Raw genomic sequence first — 26,692 nt, forward strand, 5'->3', positions numbered from 1 at the left:
AACCTAAGTGTCCACTGACAGATGAATGGATAAAGAAGATGTGGCACATATATACAATGGAATATTATTCAGCCATGAAAAGAAACGAAATTGAGTTATTTGTAGTGAGGTGGATGGACCTAGAATCTGTCATGCAGAGTGAAGTAATTCAGAAAGAGAAAAACAAATACTGTATGCTAACACATATATACGGAATCTTAAAAAAAAAAATGGTTGTGATGAACCTAGGGGCAGGATAGGAATAAAGATGAAGACGTAGAGAATGGGCTTGAGGACACAAGGAGGGGGAAGGGTAAGCTGGGACAGAGAGAGTAGCACTGACATATACACACTAACAAATGTAAAACAGATAGCTAGTGGGAAGCAGCTGCATAGCACAGGAAGATCAGCTTGGTGCTTTGTGACTACCCAGAAGGGTGGATATGGAGGGTGCAAGGGAGATGCAAGAGGGAGTGGATATGGAGATATACGTATGCATATAGCCGATTCACTTTGTTATACAGCAGAAACTAACACAACATTGTAAAGCAATTATACTCCAATAAAGATGTTAAAAAAATAAAAATAAAACACTGGGCACAAAATGTTTTAAATGGGGAGCAAAATTGGTAATTATAAAGTAAATCCACAACTTACCAATCTGGGCCATAATCTGACAAAGAGCAATCTGTTTCAAATATGTGGATTTCCCACTCATATTTGGTCCAGTTATGATAAAAAAATTACTCCCTTCTGTAATATAGGTATTGTTGGCAACAGGTTTTTCCACAGATATTTTTTCAAGAATGGGGTGCCATCCATGTTTGATTGCTAAAGTATCAGTAAACTCTGGCCGAACTAAAGAGAAAAATGTTTTTGAAAGATTAATGTATTCATACTTAAAGATTTTGTGGTATGTACATACTGTTTAGTGATTTTACCTGGGCCAATTTGGAACAATATCATTAAGGTATTATTTTATCTCCAATCCTTCTAAATTACAATTGACATAGTCTAATCACATCACAACTTTTATTCATTTCCAGAAAAATCTAAGACTTAGCTCCCTGTCATTGTGCTGGGCTCCAAAAGAGTTCATAACATTTTCAGATTTGCATAAATTAAAATGAATCAACCAGCCATTGATAACACTTTTAAAATAACAATTAATTTACAAGTACTCTAAAATTGCACATTTACTTAATCCTTGTCTTAAGCATTATTTCAAATACGACATACTTAGCTTTCCAAATGAGGTCTGAAAATAGAGTAAAACCAAATAAAAACATAATTATATGTCCAAAGTTATAGAAATTTTGTCTAAAAAGAAATCTCAGAGGGTAGAGAAAACAGACACAAAAGATTTTGTTAACTTATAGCAAGAAACAATGATCAGGTCTGTACAGATAATTTCTGAGGTGAAGAGGGTGGGAGGACAAATAAAAATTAAAACGCTACATGCTTCTAGATGAAACACATGGATAAACTTGAAAGCATTCATTATAAAAGTGAGGCTGATTAGAAAAAAAATTTTTACTATTTTTACATCATTTTTAACATCAAAAATTCACTACTTATAAGTTTTGAGTTTTAGAATGGTCCCTCTCAAAATGGAGCAACACCCAATATCTTAATAGTTAAGAAAACTACTATTAAAATAGCTGATCTCTAATGTAAGGTTTTAACCCCAAAAGAGACATAAAGGATTGAAAAGTTTTGGCCTATATAATACCAATTGAAAAAATTTAACATTTCCATAAGAAATACAGAAATATCAAAAATGAAAAAAATCTTTGTAAAATACTTTTCCCACCATACAGTCTTTCTTATTTGGGGAAACTTTAAAGTTTCTTGCAGTTTTTTTTTCTTTGTGATTTCTCAGTAAATAATTTTCTGACTTTTAAAAGAAAATTTAAGAATAATTTCACTTTCTCTATTTTGAGTCTCAGTCTAGGACCATAAGCAAGACACTGTATTTCAGGTAAAAAAAAAAAAAAAGGAAACCATTCATAATTGTTATATAAAATTGCTTGAATGGAATACAAATTTCAGTATGCAACGTATTTATCCCAAAGAAAATAACTTACCATAGTCAGAAAGAGTGCAGGCATGAGCAAATGACAGTAGCATATCCAGCATTGACACAGTGTCAGACAGTTTATATAAGCAATGAATATGTTCATAAATCTCACTAAGCAGTTTGCACACTACCCTGAAAGTACATGTTTGGTAAGACAAGTAGTGCCTTTTACAGAGGGACTTACAATGCAATTGTAAAACAATATTAAATTCATTGTCTGAGGTAAAACAACATTCACATTTGAGTTGTACACTACAGGTAAAGTCTATTGCTCTATTGCCTCATTTTAGAGATGAGGAAATTGAAGCTTATACTCAAGGTCACAGTTACTTAGTAGCAAAGAATCCATCTTCTAGTGTGTTAACACCAAGTTTTAAAAATAACTGCTTTTATTAAATATTAATAAAATAAATTTTTATTAATAGAAATATTTTATATAGGTCAAAGCAAGCCCTCACTATACTGCAACAGATCCCATCTGCTAATAATTTTGTTTTTGCAATGTTAAATTCAACACAAAAGCTATTATGTATTTTCTCTCACCCATTCTCTCTCTCTCCCTCTCTCTCTTCTCACACACACACACACACACACACACACACACACACATATCCTAACAACATAATTATTGAAGCTTTTATGTGGCAGTTATCATATTGTGACATAATATAAAAGTTTTTCCCTTACATGGAGAAATATGTTCCCCAGCTTACTATATCTTATAACCTTTTTGGTCTATGCTCTGAAATTGTTTTGAAAGCCCAACATTTATCTTTATCATCTCAGCTTACCAATGTCCTAGTTCTTATTTCTAGACACATTCCTACCGTTTCATGAACAGCAAAAGACTGGCATTATTGTGATATTGTTATGTAAGTACTAAGGCATGAGAATTTGAGGGCTTACATACTAAAGAAAAAGAATAAACCTAATGAAACTTATCTGGGCCCAAGATAAGCCCAGATGTGCCAAGTTCTACATCATGGTGGAATATATACTACAAAAGTATCAGTGGTACTAAAGGTATTTCAAGCTCATGTCATTATGACATTTCTTAAAACTTTATAAAAAGAATGAATGAAGTACTGCTGAAATGTAGAAATTTGGTTGGGTATCAAACTTTTTCTATAACACAGTATAATGTGTTTGCTTGGTTTGGTTTGGTTTTGTAATTAAGATTTGCCCTGAATGTTCTGTGAGGCTCAGTGATTCCAATCACAATGACAGACTTTAAAGTTTTAAATGGTTTTCCAGAAAATGGTCTTTTTTTGCTAACATTTGTAACTACAATTTTCCACAACCAGACAAAAAGTCAATTAATGAAACTTATAGTACCTCAAATTAAGCCAATTTAATTCAGTATTCAAAAATTTAAAGTGCTCTTACATGTAAGTCATGTGATAGATTTCTCTCAAAGACTCTTGGCATCTTTCATTCATTTTAATTAAATCTGCTGATGTAAAGTTGTAAGAATTTTTCACTTTAGAAATCTGCTAGGAGATTAAAAAATAAATGTCAAGATACATATATACTCTTATGAAATAAAACACACAGATTTAAAACAATAGAAGTATAGGTACTTAGGTTAATCACTTTAATTTTTCAGGTAATAATCTCACAAAAAAAGTCCCAAATAATGTTTGTGAAAGAGAAAAGGAAGATCACTTCTAAAGTTAAAGCAGAATTTTTTAACGTGGTCCATCTCACATGACTATTTTTACAGGTCTTAAAGTAGCCATGTAGAAATGTTAAAACACTACATCTTATTACCAAGTAACAATATCCATGGTAGATAGTAATCCTCACTCCCTCTCTGATCCCTCCCTGTTTTAGCCCTTGGCCCATATCCAAACCTCACTCAATCTCTAACCCCATTACTAACTCTCAGCCCATTCTTTACTTCATCCATCCCTCATTACTTGGTAGTACAATACGTATTTTAAAGATCAGAAAGTTGAATGGTTTGTCTTTGTCAAAAGGTACTCCCTGGGGGCAGAGAAAACAAAGATTAGAGTGGGTTAGACTTTCCCAAACTGGTATATTGTGCAGGAGTTAACATGTATATAGAAAAAAATATCACCCTGGCCCAAAGGTTTGGCAATACTGGATTTTAAAAATTCAAGCATATTTCTCTACTTTAGGACTTTTATTAAACCTTTAATAGGCAGATGTGCACTGAGAAGAGATAGTACAGTACTTTCCAAACTTCTTTGATTAAAACTTCCTTTTGGACTTTCTTTCTTCTTTTTTTACCGATACCAAGCTCCCAGAACTGTGGGAAACACTGTTTGGTATTTCTCTAAAAAAATCTTCTCAATCGCTTTTCGATTAGTAAAGCTATTAGGTGGGTGGGAAGGAGTAAGAGAAGCAATACACAAAACATTCAGAAATTTGTCATGTAATACTCAAGAAGTGCCTGAAAATATGTAAATGCAATTCTGTAAAGTCAGAAACAATAATTTCCTAACCAAAACTCTAGAATGAACCTTGATAAACTCTGAAGGAAGCTGATCATTGGGTAGGGCTGCACAATCTGTAGTCATCTGAATGAAAAATCCTCGAGCAGAGCTAAAACTTGTCCTTAAAGGAAGACTATATTTTTCTGCAAGCTGCGATATCATTCCTAGTGACCAGAAACAAGAAAAACAAAAACAAAGAAATTTTAGTGAGGAAAATTACTCTTCATGTTTAAAAAAATCATATAACTTTTTCTTGTTATTTTATATATAAGTAGGAAGGTCTTGTTACCTTTTTTTAAAATTTGAAGTATAGTTGTTTTATATTACATTTGTTTCATGTGTGCAACATAGTGATCCAGTGGGATTTTTTTACACATTATATTCCATTATAGGTTATTACAAGATATTGAATATAATTCCCTGTTATATAGTAAATCCTTACCACTTATCTATTTTATGTATAGTAGTTTGTATCTGTTAATTCCATACTCCTAATTTGTCCCTCCCTACCTCTCTCCTGTGGTAACCATGAGTTTGTTTTCTATGTCTGTGAGTCTGTTCCCATTTTGTATATAGATTCATTTGTATTATTTTTTATTTTTTTCAACTTTGAAGGCAGGAAAGATTTTTTTAATGACATTTAATCAAGAGAACCATTGTCTACTCCTGGATTATTTCTGTGTCTCCTAAGAGAAGACACTTGTGAGTCCAATTAAAACTCAACTTAATCCACTAACTTGTGGTCACAACTGTGTCATTCATCTGTGTTTGCCCCACTGCAGTGTCGAGCCCACTGCTCTGTTCAGTGCTGGCTGGTGTTCTATCAATGTCTGCCAATTTAATAAATGACTGAATAAATGAAAAAGTGAATGAGAAAAACGTAGAGCCTTAGTCAGGTTCTCCTTCTGATCATTTAGATGGTACTTACTTCCAAATTACCTGAGAAGGACCTGGTGCTAGAATAAAAAAAAAATAGCCTACTAAAAAGTGAAAAAGTTTTAAAAAGTTAAAAAAGTAAAAAGTAAAAAAATAGTTGTTTTTTTTTTTAAAAGGGCAATAAAAACAAAACCAGAAAATCAAATAAATGATAGAAGGTTCCACTTTTAGCTAGGATATTAAAAAGTCACAAAAAACCATCAGTGCCACTGTAACCATGAGAAAACAATACATTTAGAAATCTTCTGTCATAAAAGATATTGAAAGAGATCTGGACACAAGTCTAAATGAATGGAATTCCAAAGAGAGACAAGCCCTAGATGACTGGGCATGAGTAAGTGGAAGGCAGCTGCAGTTGGTAAAGAAACTCTGCTGGGATGAGGAGGAATGAGCCACACTTCAACCAGCCAGGCCTGGCTGCTTGGCAGATTGGAACAGAGAGAGACAGTCAGCTCTCGCTGTAGCCCATTCTCCCTCCCAATATTTTTTAAAATTAATTTTTATTGTACTACAGTTGCTTTACAATGTTGTATAAGTTTCTCCTGTACAGCAAAATGAATCAGCTATACATATACATATATCCCCTTTGATGGATTTCCTTCCCATTTAGGTCACCACAGTGCATTAAGTAGAGTTCCCTGTACTACACAGTATATTCTCATTAATTACCTATTTTACATACAGTATCAAGAGCGTATATGTGTCAATCCCAATCTATTAATCATCCCACCACCCCCTCTCCCCCTCTTGGTATCCCTACGTTTGTTCTCTACATCAGCGTCTCTATTTCTGCTTTGCAAATGAAATCATCTATACCATTTTTCTAGATTCTATGCATATGCATTAATATACAATATTTGTTTCTCTCTTTCTGACTTACTCCACTCTAGGTCCATCCACGTCTCTACAAATGACCTAATTTTTTTCCTTTTTATGGCGGAGTAATATTCCATTGTATATATGTACCACACCTTTATCCATTCCTCTGTTGATGGACATTTCGGTTGCTTCCATGTCCTTGCTATTGTAAATAGTGCTGCAGTGAACATTGGGGTGCATGTGTCTTTTTGAATTATTGTTTTCTCTGGGCATATGCCCTGTAGTGGGATTGCTGGGTCATAAGGTAGCTCTATTTTTAGTTTTTTAAGAAACAGCCATACTGTTTTCCATAGTGGCTGTATCAATTTACATTCCCACCAACAGTGCAAGAGGGTTCCCTTTTCTCCACACCCTCTCCAGCATTTATTGTTTATAGATATTTTTGGTGATGGCCATTCTGACCTGTGTGAGGTGATCTCACTGTAGTTTTCATTCACATTTCTCTAATAATTAGTGACATTGAGCATCTTTTCAAGTGCCTCTTGGCCATCTGTATGTCTTCCTGGAGAAATGTCTGTTTAGGTCTTCTGCCCATTTTTTGTTTGGGTTGTTTGTTTCTTTGATATTAAGCTGCATGAGCTGCTTGTATATTTTGGAGATTAATCCTTTGTCAGTTGTTTCATTTGCAAATATTTTCTCCCATTCTGAGGGTTGTCTTTTCATCTTGTTTATTGTTTCCTTTGCTATGCAAAGGCTTTTAAGTTTTATTAGGTCCCATTTGTTTATTTTTGTTTTTATTTTCATTACTCTAGGAGGTGAGTCAAAAAAGATCTTGCTGTGATTTATGTCAAAGAGTGTTCTGCCTATGTTTTCCTCTGAGAGTTTGATAGTGTCTGGCCTTACATTTAGGTCTTTAATCCATTTTGAGTTCAATGGTTAACTCTTATCAATTCTTCCTTCAACCTCTGCATCTCTCTCTTCTCAAATACACCCTAAATAATGCTTTGTTAACTTGTAATAGCTTAAAGTAGCTCCTCTTTCCATTGCTCCACTCAAATTCACTCAACGTATCTTCTTGATCAATTTCATTCCATAGAGCAAAAACATCGCAGTGCCTCTTCATTCTCCTTGGGAAAAATCTCCAATCTGGCCTTCGAAAACTAAATTCTGATCCCCAGTCTACATTTCTGACCTTATCTCTTAGTAGTTCTGTAAGGAAATGCCCTATACCATCATAACAAATTTCCTCACTCATCCCTTAAGGTTTCCTCAGGCCATTGTGCTTCAGTTTGTACCACTGCCAGAGGGCAGAATTCCTTTTTAGGCTATTCTGCTAAAAATATTCCCATCCTCTATGCCTCCACACCCAGTCACACTCTGACCCCTCTGACCTACTATTTTTTTCTTCATGTATCTTAAATACATGTGAAATTATGTACTATATATGATTGATATACTTTATATATCAATATGGATATACATATATATATATATATATATACACACACACATACATATGTGTGTATGTTTCTTTATTATCTGTGTCTACTACTATAATAGCTCCATGAGGACAGGGACTTTGTTCTGTTCACTATGTATTCCCAGTACCTAGGACAGTGTCTATATTAACTAGGAGATTAGTAAATTCACAAAATGAATTACTGTACTAGCTGAAATGCTACCTCTTCTAGACAAAAATGATATCTCTTCCTCCAATGAAACCCTTTAGCACTGATAGCCAGTATTTTTCATGCAATTTATACTCAACGTTGTATGAAGGTAAACTACTCTCCTAGCTTTCATGTAACCCTATATTTAAATTTGAAGGAACTCTAAATTTAAGTTTGTAGAAAAGAAGGGACACATTATAACACTTTGAGATCTTTTTTTATAAAGGCTCCTTAAATGATAATATCTGTTAACATTATCTGTTATTTGTTTTGGTAACAAAAAATAAATTTAAAATATGCATCATTAATATAATCAGCAAAAAAGCACAACATGTACTAAAAAAGTTTTTGTGTTTTTTTTTTTGCGGTACGCAGGCCTCTCATTGTTGTGGCCTTTCCCATTGCGGAGCACAGGCTCTGGACGTGCAGGCTCAGCAGCCATGGCTCACGGGCCTAGCCACTCCACGGCATGTGGGATCTTCCCGGACCGGGGCACGAACCCGTGTCCCCTGCATCGGTGGACTCTCAACCACTGTGCCACCAGGGAAGCCCAAAAAGTTTGTTTTATTTCTAAAAAACAATAAATATGTTCAAATAATTACATTACCTGCTATGTCATCTACAATCTCTGTATATGTTCTTCTGGCTATGTCAAGAAATTCATTTATGTTAGACCTCACTGCATAACACTTCTGAGTCCTCATGTTCAGGCATCCTTTCATGTATCTTGCATCATCATTAATAACTGTTTTAATCTTGTCAAGTATGATTACAAACCTAAAAAAAAAATCCTAGGCAATAAGTCAAACAGTTATGTTAACTGATAATTTGAACAACAGTTAATGATAGCAAATAACATATTTTCTTAAAATTGTTGAAAATTATTTTGCAAATAAATATACAATATATATAAAATTACATAAATTAGGACTGTGACTACATCAATTGTAAACTATTTCGTCAGTCATAACTACTCTCCTAAAATAACATGAGACCACCAAGAACAATACTACAACTGATAATAAACAGATCTCCCAAACTACACATACTAACTGTGTCTGTGAATATAAAATATATCCTTGAAGCACTTTATAAAAATTCTGGCTACATGCTCATTGACACAATAAACATTTACTTATACGATGTAGCAATCACTGTGTTAGGTGCAGGGATTCAAAGAAGGATTAACGTATGGTCCTTGCCCTCAGCTGGTGCAAGGGAGATTAAGCATATTATGAGACAGTATAACAGGAACCTTTCAATTATTAGTGTCTAAGTGCAGTGATCATGCAGACCAGGTATCTGGTAACACCAATTTTCCTAACCTTTTATTTTACAGTATTCTGTTCTGTATTTATCTGTAATAATTCGGTTTTATTAACCTCATTTTGTGACCTCACATAAGGTGTGAATCTTGAATCAATAAAATAAGTTTTTAAGTATCACAAGTCTTTTTGTTCAAGAACCAAGGTGCCACTGCTAAAAGCAATACTAAAATTAAACTACAATTAGATCTTATTCAGTATTCATATAGACTATTTTTTGGTTACATTAAGTTCTTCATGATTTAACACAAAAGAATAATATATTTTTATATTTGCAAGTCTTTCCATGCAGAATAGTTAAAAAAAAGAAATATTAAAATTTTGTATGATTTCAATTTTTAATGCTATTCTAATTGTCCATTAACACAAACCCTCAATGTGCTGTTACCCTATTTATTGGTATTTATAAAATGTAATATATAAATAAATTTTTAATGAACAGTTTAAAATTTCTGTTAACCAAAGCTCAAGTAATTGTTCTATAGAATACAGTTAGAGTTCTTAAGATCAGTTATGATCAGGAAGAAAGAAATAATCTGCTGTTTTATTAACAGTTGAATGACAAAGACCTCTTATCTTCCAAGGAACCATAGTAAGCTCTTAATAAAGGTGTGTTACAGTTCTTCAGAGTAATCTATTAAAGAATAAAGAAAAAGATAGTTAAGGATAATAAATTATGACATTATTCAAACAAAGTATTCTAGACTTGTTTAGTACTTTACATTTTACCAAGTATTTTCTTGCTTCATCTTCTCATTTATATGCTCATAAAAGAAATTTTAGGTATGTAGGTGAAGACAGATTGTATCTGGCCCATTTTTCAGATAAAGAGCACATGGCTAAACAGTGGCATCCACTGCTTTACTATTATGACTTTTATTTTTCTTGCCACCCAACCAACATTAACATTAATCTACTTATTAATGTAGTTAAACTAGTTTAATTAACTATTTATTAATGCAGTTGAACAGTTATCATTGTACATTCAATGTAGAGTACTCTACATATAACTCCAAAATTTGGGTTAAATGTATTAACTAAAAAAGTGTTTTGTATATTTGTAAATAGAACAACTTCTCCATTCTTATATGGCAAAAGTAGGGATTTATTTTGCTTAATGGAAAATATGAGTGATCACTAGTTGAATAAACAGAAAAGAGAGAAAACATAGGTAACCTGACTTTTACCTCCTATTTTAGTTTTGTTATGAGGCAATAGCAGTAACTTTTTTGATTAATAGAAAAATAATACTTACATACCAATAAAAACTAGAAATGCATAAGAGCATAAAGAAAAACATTTAAATCACTCATTATTCTACCACCTTTCCAAAGATAAATACTCTAAGTATTATATTTCCTGTCCCTTTTTCAAATCAAAAAATTTATATCATTACATGCTCCTTTTCTCCCCCATCTATTTAAAAAGAGATGAAAAAAAATCACCATTCTGTAACCATCGGAATTACTTCAGGTAAGAGTCATTAATAAATAACAAAATCAATGGGTGAAAGTTTGACAAGAAACAGTATATTTACACAGTCTCACAGTATCTCTCCACAGATTACTTATAACTTTATAGTGATGTAATTAATCAATGTTATTATCACCAAGAAGGGAAAGAAAAATGACACCGTGTGCCTCCTGATGTAATACACTAAGAAAGATACAACATTGCTCATAGAGTATTATTGGCAAATATGTGTAAGCAGAATTTAATCATGAGGAAACAATCACGCAAAGTGAGGAATATCTTTTTAAACAACTGACCCAGTGCCTGTGGCTGTTGGTTTCCCTGCACATTTGGCACCGCCAGGGCTCTCGTGATCCAAGCAGTCATACCACCTCTGCACCTGGTCCTCACAGGGGCAGACCAAGAGCTCCAAGGCAGCCTCAGGACCAGACTCCTGTGGGTGGACCACATGCAGAGGTGGGGATAAAGCCAAAGCTGAACCCCAGAGACGGGGTGACAAAGGAAGATTGAAAATCTTTCCATCAGTTGTACAAGCTGCAGATCAAATCTCCATGATCAGCTAGGAAGACCCTGTTTTTGTGGAACATCTGAGTACACAATGAGTGTTCCCACAAATGAAAACGGTCTAGCTCTGGTAGCTGTGGACGTTGGGGGCAAGCACACGCAGGAACTGGACCAGATCAGAGTCTGAGTGGTCCCCACAGGGCACACAGCAGGTCCAGAGACCAGCCCACAGGCAGAGGAGGGCCTCTTGGGGAGGCAGAGGTGAGCGGTGGCTCACGGCATGTAAGGACACTAACAGCTGAGACTCCAGGGAAACATAATTATTACTACTAATTTTATTACATTTTGATTCATTCTGTTGTTGGTTCTAGCTTTGTTTTCGTTCTTTTTGTTTGTTTGTTGTTGTTTTAGGTTTGTTTTTTTTAAATTCAGTCTTCTGGGATCTCCATGATTTATAAAATATTTTTATTTTTTTATACATTTCTATTTTTACTTTGCTTTTATGTTGTTCTGGGTTCTTTTCCCTTATTTTTTTCTTCCTCTTTTTCTTTAATATATTTTTCTTCTTTTTATTTTTTAAATATTTCCATTTCTACTTTGCTTTTCTGTTGCCTGTGTTTTTTCCCTTTTTATTTTATTTTATTATTTTAAAATCATTTTCATCAGTTTGTTCTATTTCCTTGCTTTATTCTTCATTTGGCACACTGTTTTGGTTTTTAGGTTATGTGTTTATGTTAGTTTTAATCCTAATTGTTTGATTTCATTTTTGAGTTCCTGTATTTCTCTGGTTGTTCTCTTGATTTTTGTTTTATTTGGCTCTGTTTTGTTTCTTGCACGTGTGTGTGTGTTTCCCTGTTTCTGTTTTTGTTTGCTTGATTTCGTTTTTACAATTTCTCCAGGGTTTTGTTTGCCTTCTTTTTTTTTCTTTAATATATTTTCTATTTTTAAAAATATATTTCTATTTCTACATTGCTTTTCTGTTCTTTTTTCCCCTTTCTCTTTTTCTTTTTTAAACATCATTTTTGTCGGTTTGTTTTGTTTCTTTGCTTCATTCTTCAGTTAGAATTCTGCTTTGGTTTTGTTTTTTGGTTTTGGGTTTTTGTCAGCTTTCCTCTTAATTGTTTGATTTCATTCTTGGGTTCTTCTGTTTGTCTGGTTGTTCTCTTGCTATTTGATTTATTTGGTTCTGTTTTTGTTTCTTTTCTGTGTGTGCGGCATGTTTCCTTGTTTCTGTTTCCATTTTTGATTTTACTTTTTACCATTTGTCTGGTTTTGTTAGTCTTTTTTTAAAAATCCCCTTTATTGCCAGGACAAGCGACTTGCGGGGTCCTGGTTCCTCAACCAAAAGATGGGCCTGAGCCTCTGGAGTGGCAGCACCGAGTCCAGGATGCTGGACCACCAGAGAATTCCTGGTCCCAGGGAAGATTAACTGCCAAGAGCTCTCAGTGAGGACTCTATCTGAATCCAAGACCCAGGTCCACCCAACTGCCAGCAGCTCCCAGAACTGGACACGTTATACCATACAACAAACAAGACAGGAACACAAACCCACCCATCAGCACACAGACTACCAAAAGTCATACTAAGCTAATAGACACCCCAAAACAAATCACCTGACACGGCCCTGCTCATCAGAGGGAAAAGACTCAGCTCCACCCACCAGAATGTAAGCACCAGTCTCTCCCATCAGGAAGTCTACATGACACTGGACCAACACCACCACTGGGGGCAGAGTACAGAAGTAGGAGGAACTGTGACCCTGCAGCCTAGGGAAAAGAGACCTCAAATACTGTATATTAGACAAAATAAGAAAACTGAGAAATAACTTACAGACAAAGGAGTAAGATAAAAATGCACAAGACCAAATAAATGAAGAGGAAATAGGCAAACTAACTGAAAAAGAATTCAGAGTAATGATAGTAAACATGATCCAAAATCTTGGAAATAGAACACAGAAAATACAAGAAATGTTTAACAAGGACCTAGAAGAACTAAAGAGCAAACAAACGTTAATGAACAACACAATAACTGAAATAAAAAACACCCTAGAAGGAATCGATAACAGAATAACTGAGGGAGAAGAAAGGATTAGAGAGCTGGAAGATAAAATGGTGGAAATAAACGTCGCAGAGCAGAGTAAGGAAAAAAGAATGAAAAGAATGGAGGACAGTCTCCGAGACCTCTGGGACAACATTAAGCACACAAACATTCAAATTATAGGTGTCCCAGAGAAAAAGAAAAAAAAATGGGGCTGAAAATATTTGAAGAGATTATAGTTGAAAAGTTCCCCAACATGGGAAGGAAATAGCCACCCAAGTCCAGGAAGCACAGAGAGTCCCATAGAGGATAAACCCAAGGAGAAACATGTTGAGACACATATTAATTGAGCTAACAAAAATTAAACACAAACAAAAAATATTAAAAGCAACAAGGGAAAAGCAACAAAAAACATACAAGGGAATCCCCATAAGATTAACAGCTGATATTTCAGCAAAAACTCTACAGGCCAGAAGGGAGTGGGAAGATATATTTAAAGTGATGAAAGGGAAAAACCTACAACCAAGATCACTCTACCCAGCAAGGATCACATTCACATTTGACGGAGAAATCAAAAGCTTTACAGACAAGCAAGTTAAGAGAATTCAGCACCACCAAACCAGCTTTACAACAAATGCTAAAGGAACTTCTCTAGGTAGGAAACACAAGAGAAGGAAAGACCTACAATAACAAACACAAAACAATTAAGAAAATGGTAATAGGAACATACATATTGATAATTACCTTAAATGTAAATGGATTAAATGCCCCAACCAAAGGACCCAGACTGGCTAAATGGATACAAAAATGAGACCCATATATATGCTGTCTACAAGAGACCACTTCAGAACAAGGGACACATACAGACTGAAAGTAATGGGATGGAAAAAGATATTCCATGCAAATGGAAATCAAAAGAAAGCTGGAGTAGCAATACTCATATCAGACAAGATAAACTTTAAAATAAAGACTATTACAAGAGACAAGGAAGGACACTACATAATGATCAAGGGATCAATCCAAGAAGAAGATATAACAATTGTAAATATCTATGCACCCAACCTAGGAGCACCTCGATACATAAGGCAAATGCTAACAGCCATAAAAGGGGAAATGAACAGTAACACAATACTAGTAGGTAACTTTAACAGCCCACTTATAGCAGTTGACATATCATCCAAACAGAAAATAAATAAGGAAACAAAAGCTTTAAATGACACATTAAACAAGATGGACTTAATTGATATTTATAGGACATTTCATCCAAAAACAATAGAATACACTTTCTTCTAAAGTGCTCATGGAACATTCTCCAGGATAGACCATATCTTGGGTCACAAATCAAGCCTTGGTAAATTTAAGAAAATTGAAATTGTATCAAGTATCTTTTCCAACCACAATGCTATGAGACTAGATATCAATTACAGGAAAACAATCTGTAAAAAATACAAACACATGGAGGCTAAGCAATATGCTACTAAACAACCAAGAGATCACTGAAGAAATAAAAGAGGAAATAAAAAAATACCTGGAAACAAATGACAATGAAAACACAATGACCCAAAACCTATGGGATGCAGCAAAAGCTGTTTTAAGAGGGAAGTTTATAGCAACACAATCCTACCTGAAGAAACAAGAAAAATCTCAAACAAACAACCTAACCTTGCACCTAAAGCAATCAGAGAAAGAACAAAAACACTCAAAATTAGCAGAAGGAAAGAAATCATAAAGACCAGATAAGATATAAATAAAAAGAAATGAAGGAAACAATAGCAAAGATCAATAAGAGTAAAAGCTGGTTCTTTGAGAAGATAAACAAAATTGATAAGCCATTAGCCAGACTCATCAGAAAAAAAAGGGAGAAGACTCAAATCAACAGAATTAGAAATGAAAAAGGACAAGAAACTACTGACACTGCAGAAATACAAAGGATCATGAGAGACTACTACAAGCAACTATATGCCAATAAAACGGACAACCTGGAAGAAATGGACAAATTCTTACAGAAGTATGGTTATACTTCTTCAAGACTAAACCAGGAAGAAATAGAAAACATGAACAGACTAATCACAAGCACTGAAACTGAAACTGTGATTAACAATATTCCAACAAGCAGAAGTCCAGGGCCAGATGGCTTCAAAGGTGAATTCTATCAAACATTTAGAGAAGAGCTAACACCTATCCTTCTCAAACTCTCCCAAAATATAGCAGAGGGAGGAACACTCCCAAACTCATTCTACGAGGCCACCATCACCCTGATATGAAAACCAAAAAAAGATGTCACAAAGAGAGAAAACTACAGGCCAATATCACTGAGGAACATAGATACAAAAATCCTCAACCAAATACCAGCAAACAGAATCCAACAGCACATTAAAGGATCATACACCATGATCAAGTGGGGTTTATCCCAGGAATGCAGGATTCTTCAATATATGCAAATCAATCAATGTGATACCCATATTAAGAAACTGAAGTATATAAACTATGATAATCTCAATAGATGCAGGAAAAGCTTTTGACAACATTCAGTACCGATTTATAGCAAAAACTCTCCAGGAAGTGGGCATAGAGGGAAGCTAACTCAACATAATAAAAGCCATATATGACAAACCTATAGCCAACATCATTCTCAATGGTGAAAAACTGAAAGCATTTCCTCTAAGATCAGGAACAAAACAAGGTTGCCCACTCTCACCACTATTATTCAACATAGTTTTGGAAGTTTTAGTTATGGCAGTCAGAGAAGAAAAAAAATGAAATGAATCCAAGTAGGATAAGAAGAAGTAAAACTGTCACTGTTTACAGAAGACATGATGCTATACATAGAAAATCCTAAAGATGCCACCAGAAAACTACTAGAGCTAATCAATGAATTTGGTAAAATAGCAGAATACAAAAATAATGCACAGAAATCTCTTGCATTCCTATACACTAACAACAAAAAATCAGAAAGAGAAATCAAGGAAACACCCCCATTTACCACTGCAACAAAAACATAAAATACTGAGGAATAAACTTACCTAAGGAGGCCAAAGACTTGTATGCAGAAAACTATAAGACAAGGTGAAAGAAATCAAAGATAATACAAACAGATGGAAAGATATACCATGTTCTTGGATTGGAAGAATTAATATTGTGAAAGTGACTATACTACCCAAAGCATCTACAGATTCAGTGCAATCCCTGTCAAATTACCAATGGCATTTTTCACAGAACTAGAACAAAAAATCTGACAATTTGTATGGAAACACAAAATACCTCGAATATTCAAAGCAATCTTGAGAAAGAAAAATGGAACTGGAGGAATCAGGCTCCCTGACTTCAGATATACTATAAAGCTATAGTAATCAAGACAGTATGGTACTAGCACAAAACAGAAATATAGAGCAATGGAAACGGAAAGAAAGCCCAGAGATAAACCCATGCACATATAGTCACCTTATCTTTGACAAAGGAGGCAAGAATACACAATGTAGAAAAGACAGCCTGTTCAATAAGTGGAGCTAGGAAAAGTGGACAGCTACATGTAAAAGAATGAAATTAGAGCACTCCAGAACATCATACACAAAAATAAGCTCAAAATGGATTAAAGACCTAAATGTAAGGCCAGACACTGTAAAACTCTTAGAGGAAAAAAGAACATAGGCAGAACACTCTAAGACATAAATCACAGCAAGATCTTTTTTGACCCACCTCCTGTAGTAATGGAAATAAAATCAAAAGTAAACAAATGGGACCTAATTAAACTTCAAGCTTTTGCACAGCAAAGTAAACCATAAACAAGATGAAAAGACAACCCTCAGAATGGGAGAAAATATTTGCAAACGAAGCAACTGACAAAGGATTAATCTCCAAAATATACAAGCAGCTCTGTAGCTCAATATCAAAAAAACAAACAACCCAATCCAAAAATGAGTAGAAGACAAAATAGACATTTCTCCAAAGAAGACATACAGATTGCCAAGAAACACATGAAAAGATGCTCAACATCACTAATCATTACAGAAGTCCAAACAACCACAATGAGGTATCTCCTCACACTGGTCACAATGGTCATCATCAAAAAATGTACAAACAATAAATGCTGGAGAGGGTGTGGAGAAAAGGTTTCCTCCTCACTGTTGGTAGGAATGTAAATTGATACAGCCACTATGGAGGACAATATGGAGGTTCCCTAGAAAACTAAAAATAGAATTACCATATGACCCAGCAATCCCACTACTGGGTATATACCCTGAGAAAACCATAATTTAAAAAGATACATGTACCACAATGTTCACTGCAGCATTGTTTACAATTGCCAGGACATGGAAGCAAGCTAAATGTCCATCAACACATGAATGGATAAAGAAGATATGGCACATATATACAATGGAATATTACTCAGCCATAAAAAGGAGTGAAATTGAGTTATGTGTACTGAGGTGGATGGACCTAGAATGTCATACAGAGTGAAGTAAGTAAGAAAAAAAGAAATATTGTATGCTAACACACATATATGGGATCTAAATAAACGGTACTGATGAAACTAGGGGCAGGGTAGGAATAAAGGTGCAGATGTAGAGAATGGACTTGAGGACAGAAAGGGGGAAGGGGAAGGTGGGACGAAGTGAGAGATTAGCACTGACATATATACACTACCAAATGTATAATGGATGGCTAGTGGGAAGCTGCTGCATAGCAAAGGGAGATCAGCTCGATGCTTTGTGACCACCTAGAGGGATGAGATAGGGAGGGTGGAAGGGAGGCACAAGAGGGAGGGGATATGGGGATGTATGTATACTTATAGCTGATTCACTTTGTTGCACAACAGAAGCTAACACAACACTGGAAAGCAATTATATTCCAATAAATATATTTTTTTTAAAAACTGACCCTTACTCTTCAAGATGTCAATATCACAAAAGGCAAAGAAAGGCTGAGAAACTTTTCACTTTAAAAAAGTGTAAAGAAACATGACATTAAATACAATGCATGGTCCTTGACTGGATCATGTACCAGGAAAAAAAAAATACCATAAAGAACAGTTTTAGGACAACTGGAAAAATGTGAATATAGGCTATATATAATATACAGTTGATCCTTGAACAACACGGGTTTGAACTGTGAGGGTCCAGTTATGGGTGGATTTTTTTCAATAGTACAATAAATACCACAGTACTACATGATCTGCAGTTAGTTGAATCTGCAGATATGGAACTACAGATACAGAGGAACTGTGTATGTGGAGGAAGTGAATATTCAAAGGGTCAACAATAAGTTATATGCAGAATTTCCACTGCATGCAGGGTTGGTGTCCCTGACCCCCATGTTGTTCAAGGGTCAACTTAATAGTATTTTACCAATGTTAAATATCCTGAATTTTTAAATCATATTGTGGTTATGCAAGAGAACATCTTTGTTCTTAGGAGATATGCACTTTAGTATTTAGGTACTATAACTTATTCTCAAATGGTTCGGTAAGGTAATAATAAGGACAATAATATGTGTGTGTGCTGTGTGTGGAAAGAGAGAGAATATGGGAATTCATTATACTATTCTTGCAACTTACTGTTTGAAATATTTTCAGAACAAAAAGTTTTAAAAAACTGATGCTAGACATGTTTTAAACAACATATACACATAAAAATTACCTTTAAAGGATCCACGAGTTCCAAGGTATGTTTTAGGTATATTAAATTTGTTATCTTTGATTCAGCTGCATTAACCTATTAAGATAAAAATCCAAATATGGACACCATAAGTATTTAACACATTAATGGATTTTCCTCTTGAACATTCTACATTTACATTTCCCATACATTTTTATTTATCAACCTAGGCAGGATAACAGCCTAAACAATGGTTACAAATTACTGAACCATCATGATAAGCCTAATGCAGTAGTCTCCTGTAAGTCTGACAGTGAGAAGAGTTCACCTCACTGTATCCAACTTTCATTTCTATATAAAATCCTTTGTGTCCAGCTTAACCTACAGTAGCAACAGGAGATAAAATTCAATAATGACCAGCACTAAGAGACTAAGATTAATTTTAAAAGGCAGAAAAGACACTGATAAATGGATGATACTTGAAAAACTGAATCCAAACCTCCCAGATAGTTACAGAACATGAATTTCCCTCATCGGTTCCTGTTTATGCAAGTAAAACAATTTTCATAATTCCAGTGGTCCAAACTAATCATATTTTTTCAAAATAAAGCAACATCAACATTCTAAATTTTATAAATAAATTTTTAAAAAATCAAATCGTACCATCTCCAAAGCCAAACACTGGTACTGAACCTGGGGAAATGAAGAATGTTTGTGAATGGACTAATTTACCAATACTGACAAGGAGTTTTAGGATATTACAATTATGACATAATGTGCTTGATATAGAGCTGTTTTGTTATTTTTATTGAAATATAGTTGATTTACAATGTTGTATTAGTTTCAAGTGTACAGCAAAGTGATTCAGTTTTACATATATATAAATATATCAAGAATATTTAAAGATTAAATAATATGTAATACATATTCTTTTTTTACATTTTCTTCCATTATAGGTTATTACAAGATATTGAGTATAGTTCCGTGTGCTATTATAGTAGGTCCTTGCTGGTTTTCTATTTTATATATAGTAATGTGGATATTTTAATCCCAAACTCCTAATTTATCCCTCCCCCTCTCCCACTTAGTAACCACAAGTTTGTTTTCTACGTTTGTGGGTCCATTTCTGTTTTGTAAATAAGTTCAATGTGTCATTCTTTGGATTCCATATAAGCGATATCATACGGTATTTTTCTTTCTCTGTCTCGCTTACTTCACTTATCTTGATAATCTCTAGGTCCATCCATGTTGTTGCAAATGGTGTAATTTCATTCTTTTTTTATGGCTAATATTCCATTGTGTGTCTGTGTGTGTATACATGACATCTTCTTTATCCATTCATCTGTCAGTGGACACTTAGGTTGCTTCCATGTCTTGGCTACTGTTTTTTTTTTTTTCTTTAATAAATTTATTTATTTATTTTTGGCTGCATTGGGTCTTCGTTGCGGCACGCGGGCTCTCTCTAGCTGCAGCGAGTAGGGGTAACTCTGTTGGGGTGCGTGGGCTTCTCATTACGGTGGCTAATCTTGTGGAGCACAGGCTCTAGGTGCACAGGCTTCAGTAGTTGTGGCTTGCAGGCTCTAGAGCGCAGGCTCAGTAGTCGTGGCGCATGGGCTTAGTTGCTCTGTGGCATGTGGGATCTTCCTGGACCAGGGCTCGAACCCACGTCCTCTGCACTGGCAGGTGGATTCTTAACCACTGTGCCACCAGGGAAGTACCTTGGTGCACGTATCTTTTTGAATTGTTTTTCTCCAGATATATGCCTAGTAGTGGGATTGCAGGATCATATGGTAGCTGTATTTTTAGTTTTTTAAGGAACCACCATACTGTTCTCCATAGTGGCTGTACCAATTTACATTCCCACCAACTGTGTAGAAGGGTTCCCTTTCCTCCACACCTTCTCCAGCATTCATTATTTGTCTACTTTTTAATCATGGCCATTCTGACTGGTGTGAGGTGATATCTCATTGAAGTTTGGATTTCCATTTCTCTAGTAATTAGCAATGTTCATGTGCTTTTTGCCCATCTGTTTGTCTTCTTTGAGAAAATGTCTTTTTAGATCTTTGGTCCATTTTTTAAAAATATATTATTTATTTAGTGTGTGTTGGGTGTTAGTTGCGGCATGCAGGATATTTCATTGCAGCATGCAGGTTCTTCGTCGCAGTGCACAGGCTTCTCTCTAGTTGTGGCATGTGGGCTCCAGAGCACGTGGGCCCTGTAGTTGTGGTGCATGGGCTCCAGAGAGCATGGACTATGTAGTTGCGGCACACGGGCTCTCTAGCTGTGGCATGCAAGCTTAGTTGCCCTGCAGCATGTGGGATCTTAGTTCCCTGACCAGGGATCAAAGTGGCATCCCCTGCATTGCAAGGTGAATTCTTAACCACTGGACCACCAGGGAAGTCCCATTCTGCCTTTTTTTTTTTTTTTTTTGCAGTATGCGGGCCTCTCACTGTTGTGGCCTCTCCTGTTGCGGAGCACAGGCTCCGGATGCGCAGGCTCAGTGGCCATGTTTCACGGGCCTAGCCACTCCACGGCATGTGGGATCTTCATGGACTGGGGCATGAGCCCATATCCCCTGCACTAGCAGGCGGACTCTCAACCACTGGGCCACCAGTGAAGCCCCTCATTCTGCCCATTTTTTGATTGGGCTGTTTGTTTTTTGATATTGAGCTATATGAGCTGTTTGTATATTTTGGAGATTAATCCCTTGTCAGTTGCATCATTTGCAAATATTTTTCTCCCATTCTGTAAATTGTCTCTTTTCTTTATGGTTCCCTTTACTGCATAAAAACTTTTAAATTTAATTAGGTCTCATTTATTTATTTTTGGTTTTACTTCCATTACTCTAGGAGATGGATCCACAAAGATACTACTGTGATTTATGTCAAAGTGTGTTCTGCCTATGTTTTCCTCTAAGAGTTTTACAGTACCTGGTCTTACATTTAGGTCTTTAATCCATTTTGAGTTTATTTTTCTGTATGGTGTTAGAGAATGTTCTCATTTCATTCTTTTACATGTATGTGGTCCAGTTTTCCTAGCACCACTTATTGAAGAGACTGTCTTTTGTGCATTACATATTCCTGCCTCCTCTGTCATAGATTAATTGACCATAAGTGTGTGGGTTTATCTCTGGGCTTTCTATCCTGTTCCATTGATCTATATATCTCTATTTTTGTACCAGTACCACACTGTTTTGATTACTGTAGCTTTGTAGTACAGTCTGAAATCAGGGAACCTGATTACTCCAGCTCCACTTTTCTTTCTCAAGATTGCCTTGGCTATTCAGGGTCTTTTGTGTTTCCATACCAAATTTTAAAAATTTTGTTCTAGTTCTGTGAAAAATGCCATTGGTAATATGATAAGGATTGCACTGAATCTGTAGATTGCCTTGGGTAGTATAGTCATTTTAACAATATTGATTTTTCCAATCCAAGAACATGGGTATCTTTCCATCTGTTTGTGTCATCTTCAGTTTCTTTCATCAGTGTCTCATAGTTTTTGGAGTACAGGTCTGTTGCCTCCTTAGAAAGATTTATTCCTGGTATTTTATCCTTGTTGATGTGATGGTAAATGGGACTGTTTCCTTAATTTCTCTTTCTGAACTTTCACAGTTAGTGTATAGAAATGCAACAGATTTCTGTGTATTACTTTTGTATCCTACAACTTTAACAAAGTCATTGATGAGCTCTAGTATCTTCAGGATTTTCTATGTCTGCTATCATGTCACCTGCAAACAGTGACAGTTTTACTTCTTCTTTTCCAATTTGGATTCCTTTTATTTCTTTTTCTTCTCTGATTGCCATGGCTAGGACTTCCAAAATGATGTTGAACAGAAGTGGCGAGAGTTGACATCCTTGTCTTGTTCCTGATCTTAGAGGAAATGCTTTCAGCTTTTCACCAATGAGTATGATGTTAGCTGTGGATTTGTCATATATGGCCTTTATAATATGTTGAGATAGGTTCTCTCTATGCCCACTTTCTGGAGATTTTTTTATCATAAATGGATGTTGAATTTTATCAAAAGCATTTTCTGCATCTATTGAGATGATCACATGGTTTTTATTCTTCATTTTGTTAATGTGGTATCTCATACTGAATGATTTGTGGATATTGAAAAATCCTTGCATCCCTGGGATAAATCCCACTTTAATGTGGTGTATGATCCTTTTAATGTATTGTTGGATTCGGTTTGCTAGAATTTTGTTGAGGATTTTTGCATCTATGTTCATCAGTGAGACTGGCCTGTAATTATCTTTCTTTATGGTATTGTTGTCTGGTTTGGTATCAGGGTGATGGTGGCTTTATAGAATGAGTTTGGAAGTGCTCCTTCCTCTGAAATTTTTTGGAATAGTTTCAGAAGGACAGGTGTTAACTCTTCTCTAAATGTTTGATAGAATTCCCTTGTGAAGCCATCTGGTCCTGGACTTTTGTTTGATGGAGTTTTTTAATCTCAGATTCAATTTCAGTACTTGTAACTGGTCTGTTCATGTTTTCTATTTCTTGCTGGTACAGTCTTGAGAGATTGTATCTTTCTAAGAATTTGTCCATTTCTTCTAGGCTGTCCATTTTATTGACATATAGTTGCTTGTAGTAATCTCTTATGGCCCTTTGTGTTTCTGTGGTGTCAGTTGTAACTTCTTTTTCATTTCTAATTTTATTGATTTGAGCCCTCTCCCTTTTTTTTCTTGATGAGTCTGGCTAAAGATTTATCAATTTTGTTTATCTTTTCAGAGAACCAGCTTTTAGTTTTGTTGATCTTTTCTACTGTTAGTCTCTATTTCATTTATTTCTGCTCTGATCTTTATGATTTCTTTCCTTCCATTAACTTTGGGTTTTGTTTGTTCTTCTTTCTCGAGTTGCTTTAGGTGTAACGTTAGGTTATTTGAGATTTTTCTTGTTTCCTGAGGTAAGCTTGTATTGCTATGAGCGATTTCTCTTTGAAGCCTCCTAACCTATATCCCCATTGTACAATACCTGGACTTTTCCAAGACTATATGGATCAATTTAGAAGAAATACTCAAATGAATGTTGTTAGCCCCAAAACAAGTTATCTCATGCTCTCTTATAATGAATCTCTGAAACTAACTGGAAGATTAAAAATAAATAAAATTCACCAAACATAAGACAATTATCATCACTATTACCAAAGGAGAACATCTTCCAAAAATAGCCAAGATACTCTTGAAGAAGAACAGCATGGAAAGACTAACTCTAATGAATATCAACTTATAATAGAGTAATTAAGAAACTGTGTATTAGCACAAGGGCAGACAGGGAGACCAATGGTATAGAATACAGTGTAGAAAGAAAATCATATAAGGGCACTTGATTTATGACAAAGGTTGACTGTAGAGCAGTAGGCAAAGGAAAGTCTTCTCCATAAATGGTACCAATACGATTATGAATCTGTACAAGAAAAAATTAAATATGGCCCCTTCTTCACATCACATACCAATATCAATTCCAGGTGGACTGTAAATCTAAACATAAAACAATAAAGCATCTGGAATATAACAAAGAAGAATATCTTCATTACCTTGGATATTCTAACCAAACTTTTTAAAGTTTCATAATTGATGATTTGGCACAGATTAAGCACAGGTTCAAACTAATGGCCAAGTTGTTTACATCTCCCCCATGGTCTGGTTTTTGTGGGTACACAAAAATCACATTGCAAATACTCCAACCACAAATCCCACCATCTGTGTTTTGCTTCTTACCAAATAGGGGACTTTTCACCTAACAAGTTCCTACTACTACAGTAATTTAGGGTTTTGCAATATTTTTCCCCCAGTCCTCCACCTCCTGAGTAATCCTGGTACCTCCCCATGTGATTCTGCATGATGTACTTCTTTCTCTCAGGAATTGTAAGTAATAAGAATATCCTTTGGACTTCCCTGGTGGTGCAGTGGTTAAGAATCTGCCTGCCAACACAGAGGACATGGGTTTGAGCCCTGATCTGGGAAGATTTCACATGCCGCGGAGCAACTAAGTCCATGTGCCACAACTACTGAGCCTGTGCTCCACAACAGGAGAAGCCATCGCAATGAGAAGCCCACACACCAAAACAAAGAGTAGCCCCTGCTCACCGCAACTAGAGAAAGCCCGCGCACAGCAACAAAGATGCAATGCAGCCAAAAATAAATAAATTTAGATTAAAAAAATATATATATATACATATAGCCTTTAAATGGCATTAGCCTCTCCATGTCATCACTCAGTGATATCTGTAAATTAAAATCCCACGGGTACAATCAACACACTGTAGTATGTAGACTTCTTAAGCAGGATACAACAAACACTAACTATAAAGGACAAAAATAAACTAGACTACATTTAAATTAAAGACTTCTAATAAGTCAGACAGAGAAATATACCACATGATCTCACTTATACATGGATATAAAAACAAACAAAAAACCAGACTCATAAATACAGGGAACAGATTGGTGGTTGCCAGAGTTAGGATGTGGGGGAGAGGCAAAATGGGAGAAGAAGGTCAAAAGGTACAAACTTCCAGCTATAAAATAAAGAAGTCGTGGGGATGTAATATATGGCATGGTGACTAATAGTTAATGACACTGTACTGCATATTTGAAAGTTACTAAGAGTGTAGATCTTAAAGTCCTCATCACGAGAAAAAATTTAAAACTATGCATGGGGATGGATGTTAACTAGACTTACCACGGTGATTGTTTCATAATATATACAAAATAATGAATCATAAAAGAATTTCTATTCATCAAAAGACACCACTGACGCAGGATAGGTTCTCCAAAAACCAATTTTTAGAAACCAAATAATTTATCTGAAAAGTAATTTCAGGAAGTATAGGCAAGAGAGGGGGGAAGTAAGAAGGCAAGGGAAGAACATCAATATAGGATGTAATGATGATCCGGTTACCAGTGTATGGTACTGTGGCTCAATCCTGCTGGAGACCTCTCAGAGATGGTGTAAAGTAAGCTTCAGAAACTACTTCCAGAAGTAAAGAAAATGTGGCATTTATTCACCAACTTCAGTTCAGTATTCATCAAGACCTACCACTGGGTCAGCAACTCCCTGATTACTCTCTAGTCTCTCCTGTGGCCAGAGAAAGTCATCAGGCAGAAAGTTTCAGCTTGCTTGCAGTGAGATGCCTTCCATACACGAAAGTGAATGCCAAGGGGATGTGGGTGGCACACCAACAATGTCTACTCCACAACACTGAGCAAAAAAAGTCAATTACGAAGTAGGATATATTGCTTCTGCAATACAGAAGCAACGAAGGGCTTATATAAACAGCTCTACAAAACATAAAAGATGATAATTCAATTAAAAAATGGGCAAGACCTTCACAAAAGAAGATAGTCAAATGGTCAATATACGTATGAAAGGGTGTTCAACCTCATTAACAGGAAAATGCAAATTAAAACCACAGTGAAATACTACTATCTACCAACTACTATGGCTAAGATTTTTAAACTGACAATATCAGGTTTTGGATAAGAGCAATGGGACTTCTCATACCCTCCTAATGGGACTGTAAATTAGTACAATCATTTTGGAAAACATTTTGGCAAACATCATGTTTGCCAAAAGTTCAACTAAAGTTGAAGATACATCTCAAGACTCAGAAGTTCCATTCCTATGTACCCAATAAAAATATGTCCAAAATTTTATTAAGAAGCAGGTATAAAATGATTAAGCAGTATTATTTCTAATTGCCAAAACCTGCCAACAACTCAGAAGTCCAGCAACAGTGAACTGAATAATGGCATACTCATACAGTGGAATATTATATAGCAATGGAAATAAATGAGCTACAGCTACATGCAAC

General features: G+C 35.3%; 1 protein-coding gene across 1 annotated transcript in view; it reads right to left on the reverse strand.

Annotated features, from left to right (window-relative positions):
• MSH4 (mutS homolog 4) overlaps nucleotides 1-26,692 on the reverse strand; it is a 100,259-nt gene that overhangs the window by 27,938 nt on the left and 45,629 nt on the right. Inside the window, exons 9-15 of the mRNA XM_059052704.2 lie at nucleotides 18,919-18,993; nucleotides 9,838-9,902; nucleotides 8,551-8,720; nucleotides 4,546-4,682; nucleotides 3,446-3,549; nucleotides 2,067-2,191; nucleotides 637-837 (exon numbers count right to left, since the gene is read on the reverse strand). Of these exons, the coding sequence (XP_058908687.2) occupies nucleotides 637-837; nucleotides 2,067-2,191; nucleotides 3,446-3,549; nucleotides 4,546-4,682; nucleotides 8,551-8,720; nucleotides 9,838-9,902; nucleotides 18,919-18,993 (877 nt within the window). The remainder of the gene's footprint in view (nucleotides 1-636; nucleotides 838-2,066; nucleotides 2,192-3,445; nucleotides 3,550-4,545; nucleotides 4,683-8,550; nucleotides 8,721-9,837; nucleotides 9,903-18,918; nucleotides 18,994-26,692) is intronic.

Source organism: Kogia breviceps, chromosome 1, assembly GCF_026419965.1.
Source record: "Kogia breviceps isolate mKogBre1 chromosome 1, mKogBre1 haplotype 1, whole genome shotgun sequence".
Classification (NCBI taxonomy): Eukaryota; Metazoa; Chordata; class Mammalia; order Artiodactyla; family Physeteridae; genus Kogia; species Kogia breviceps.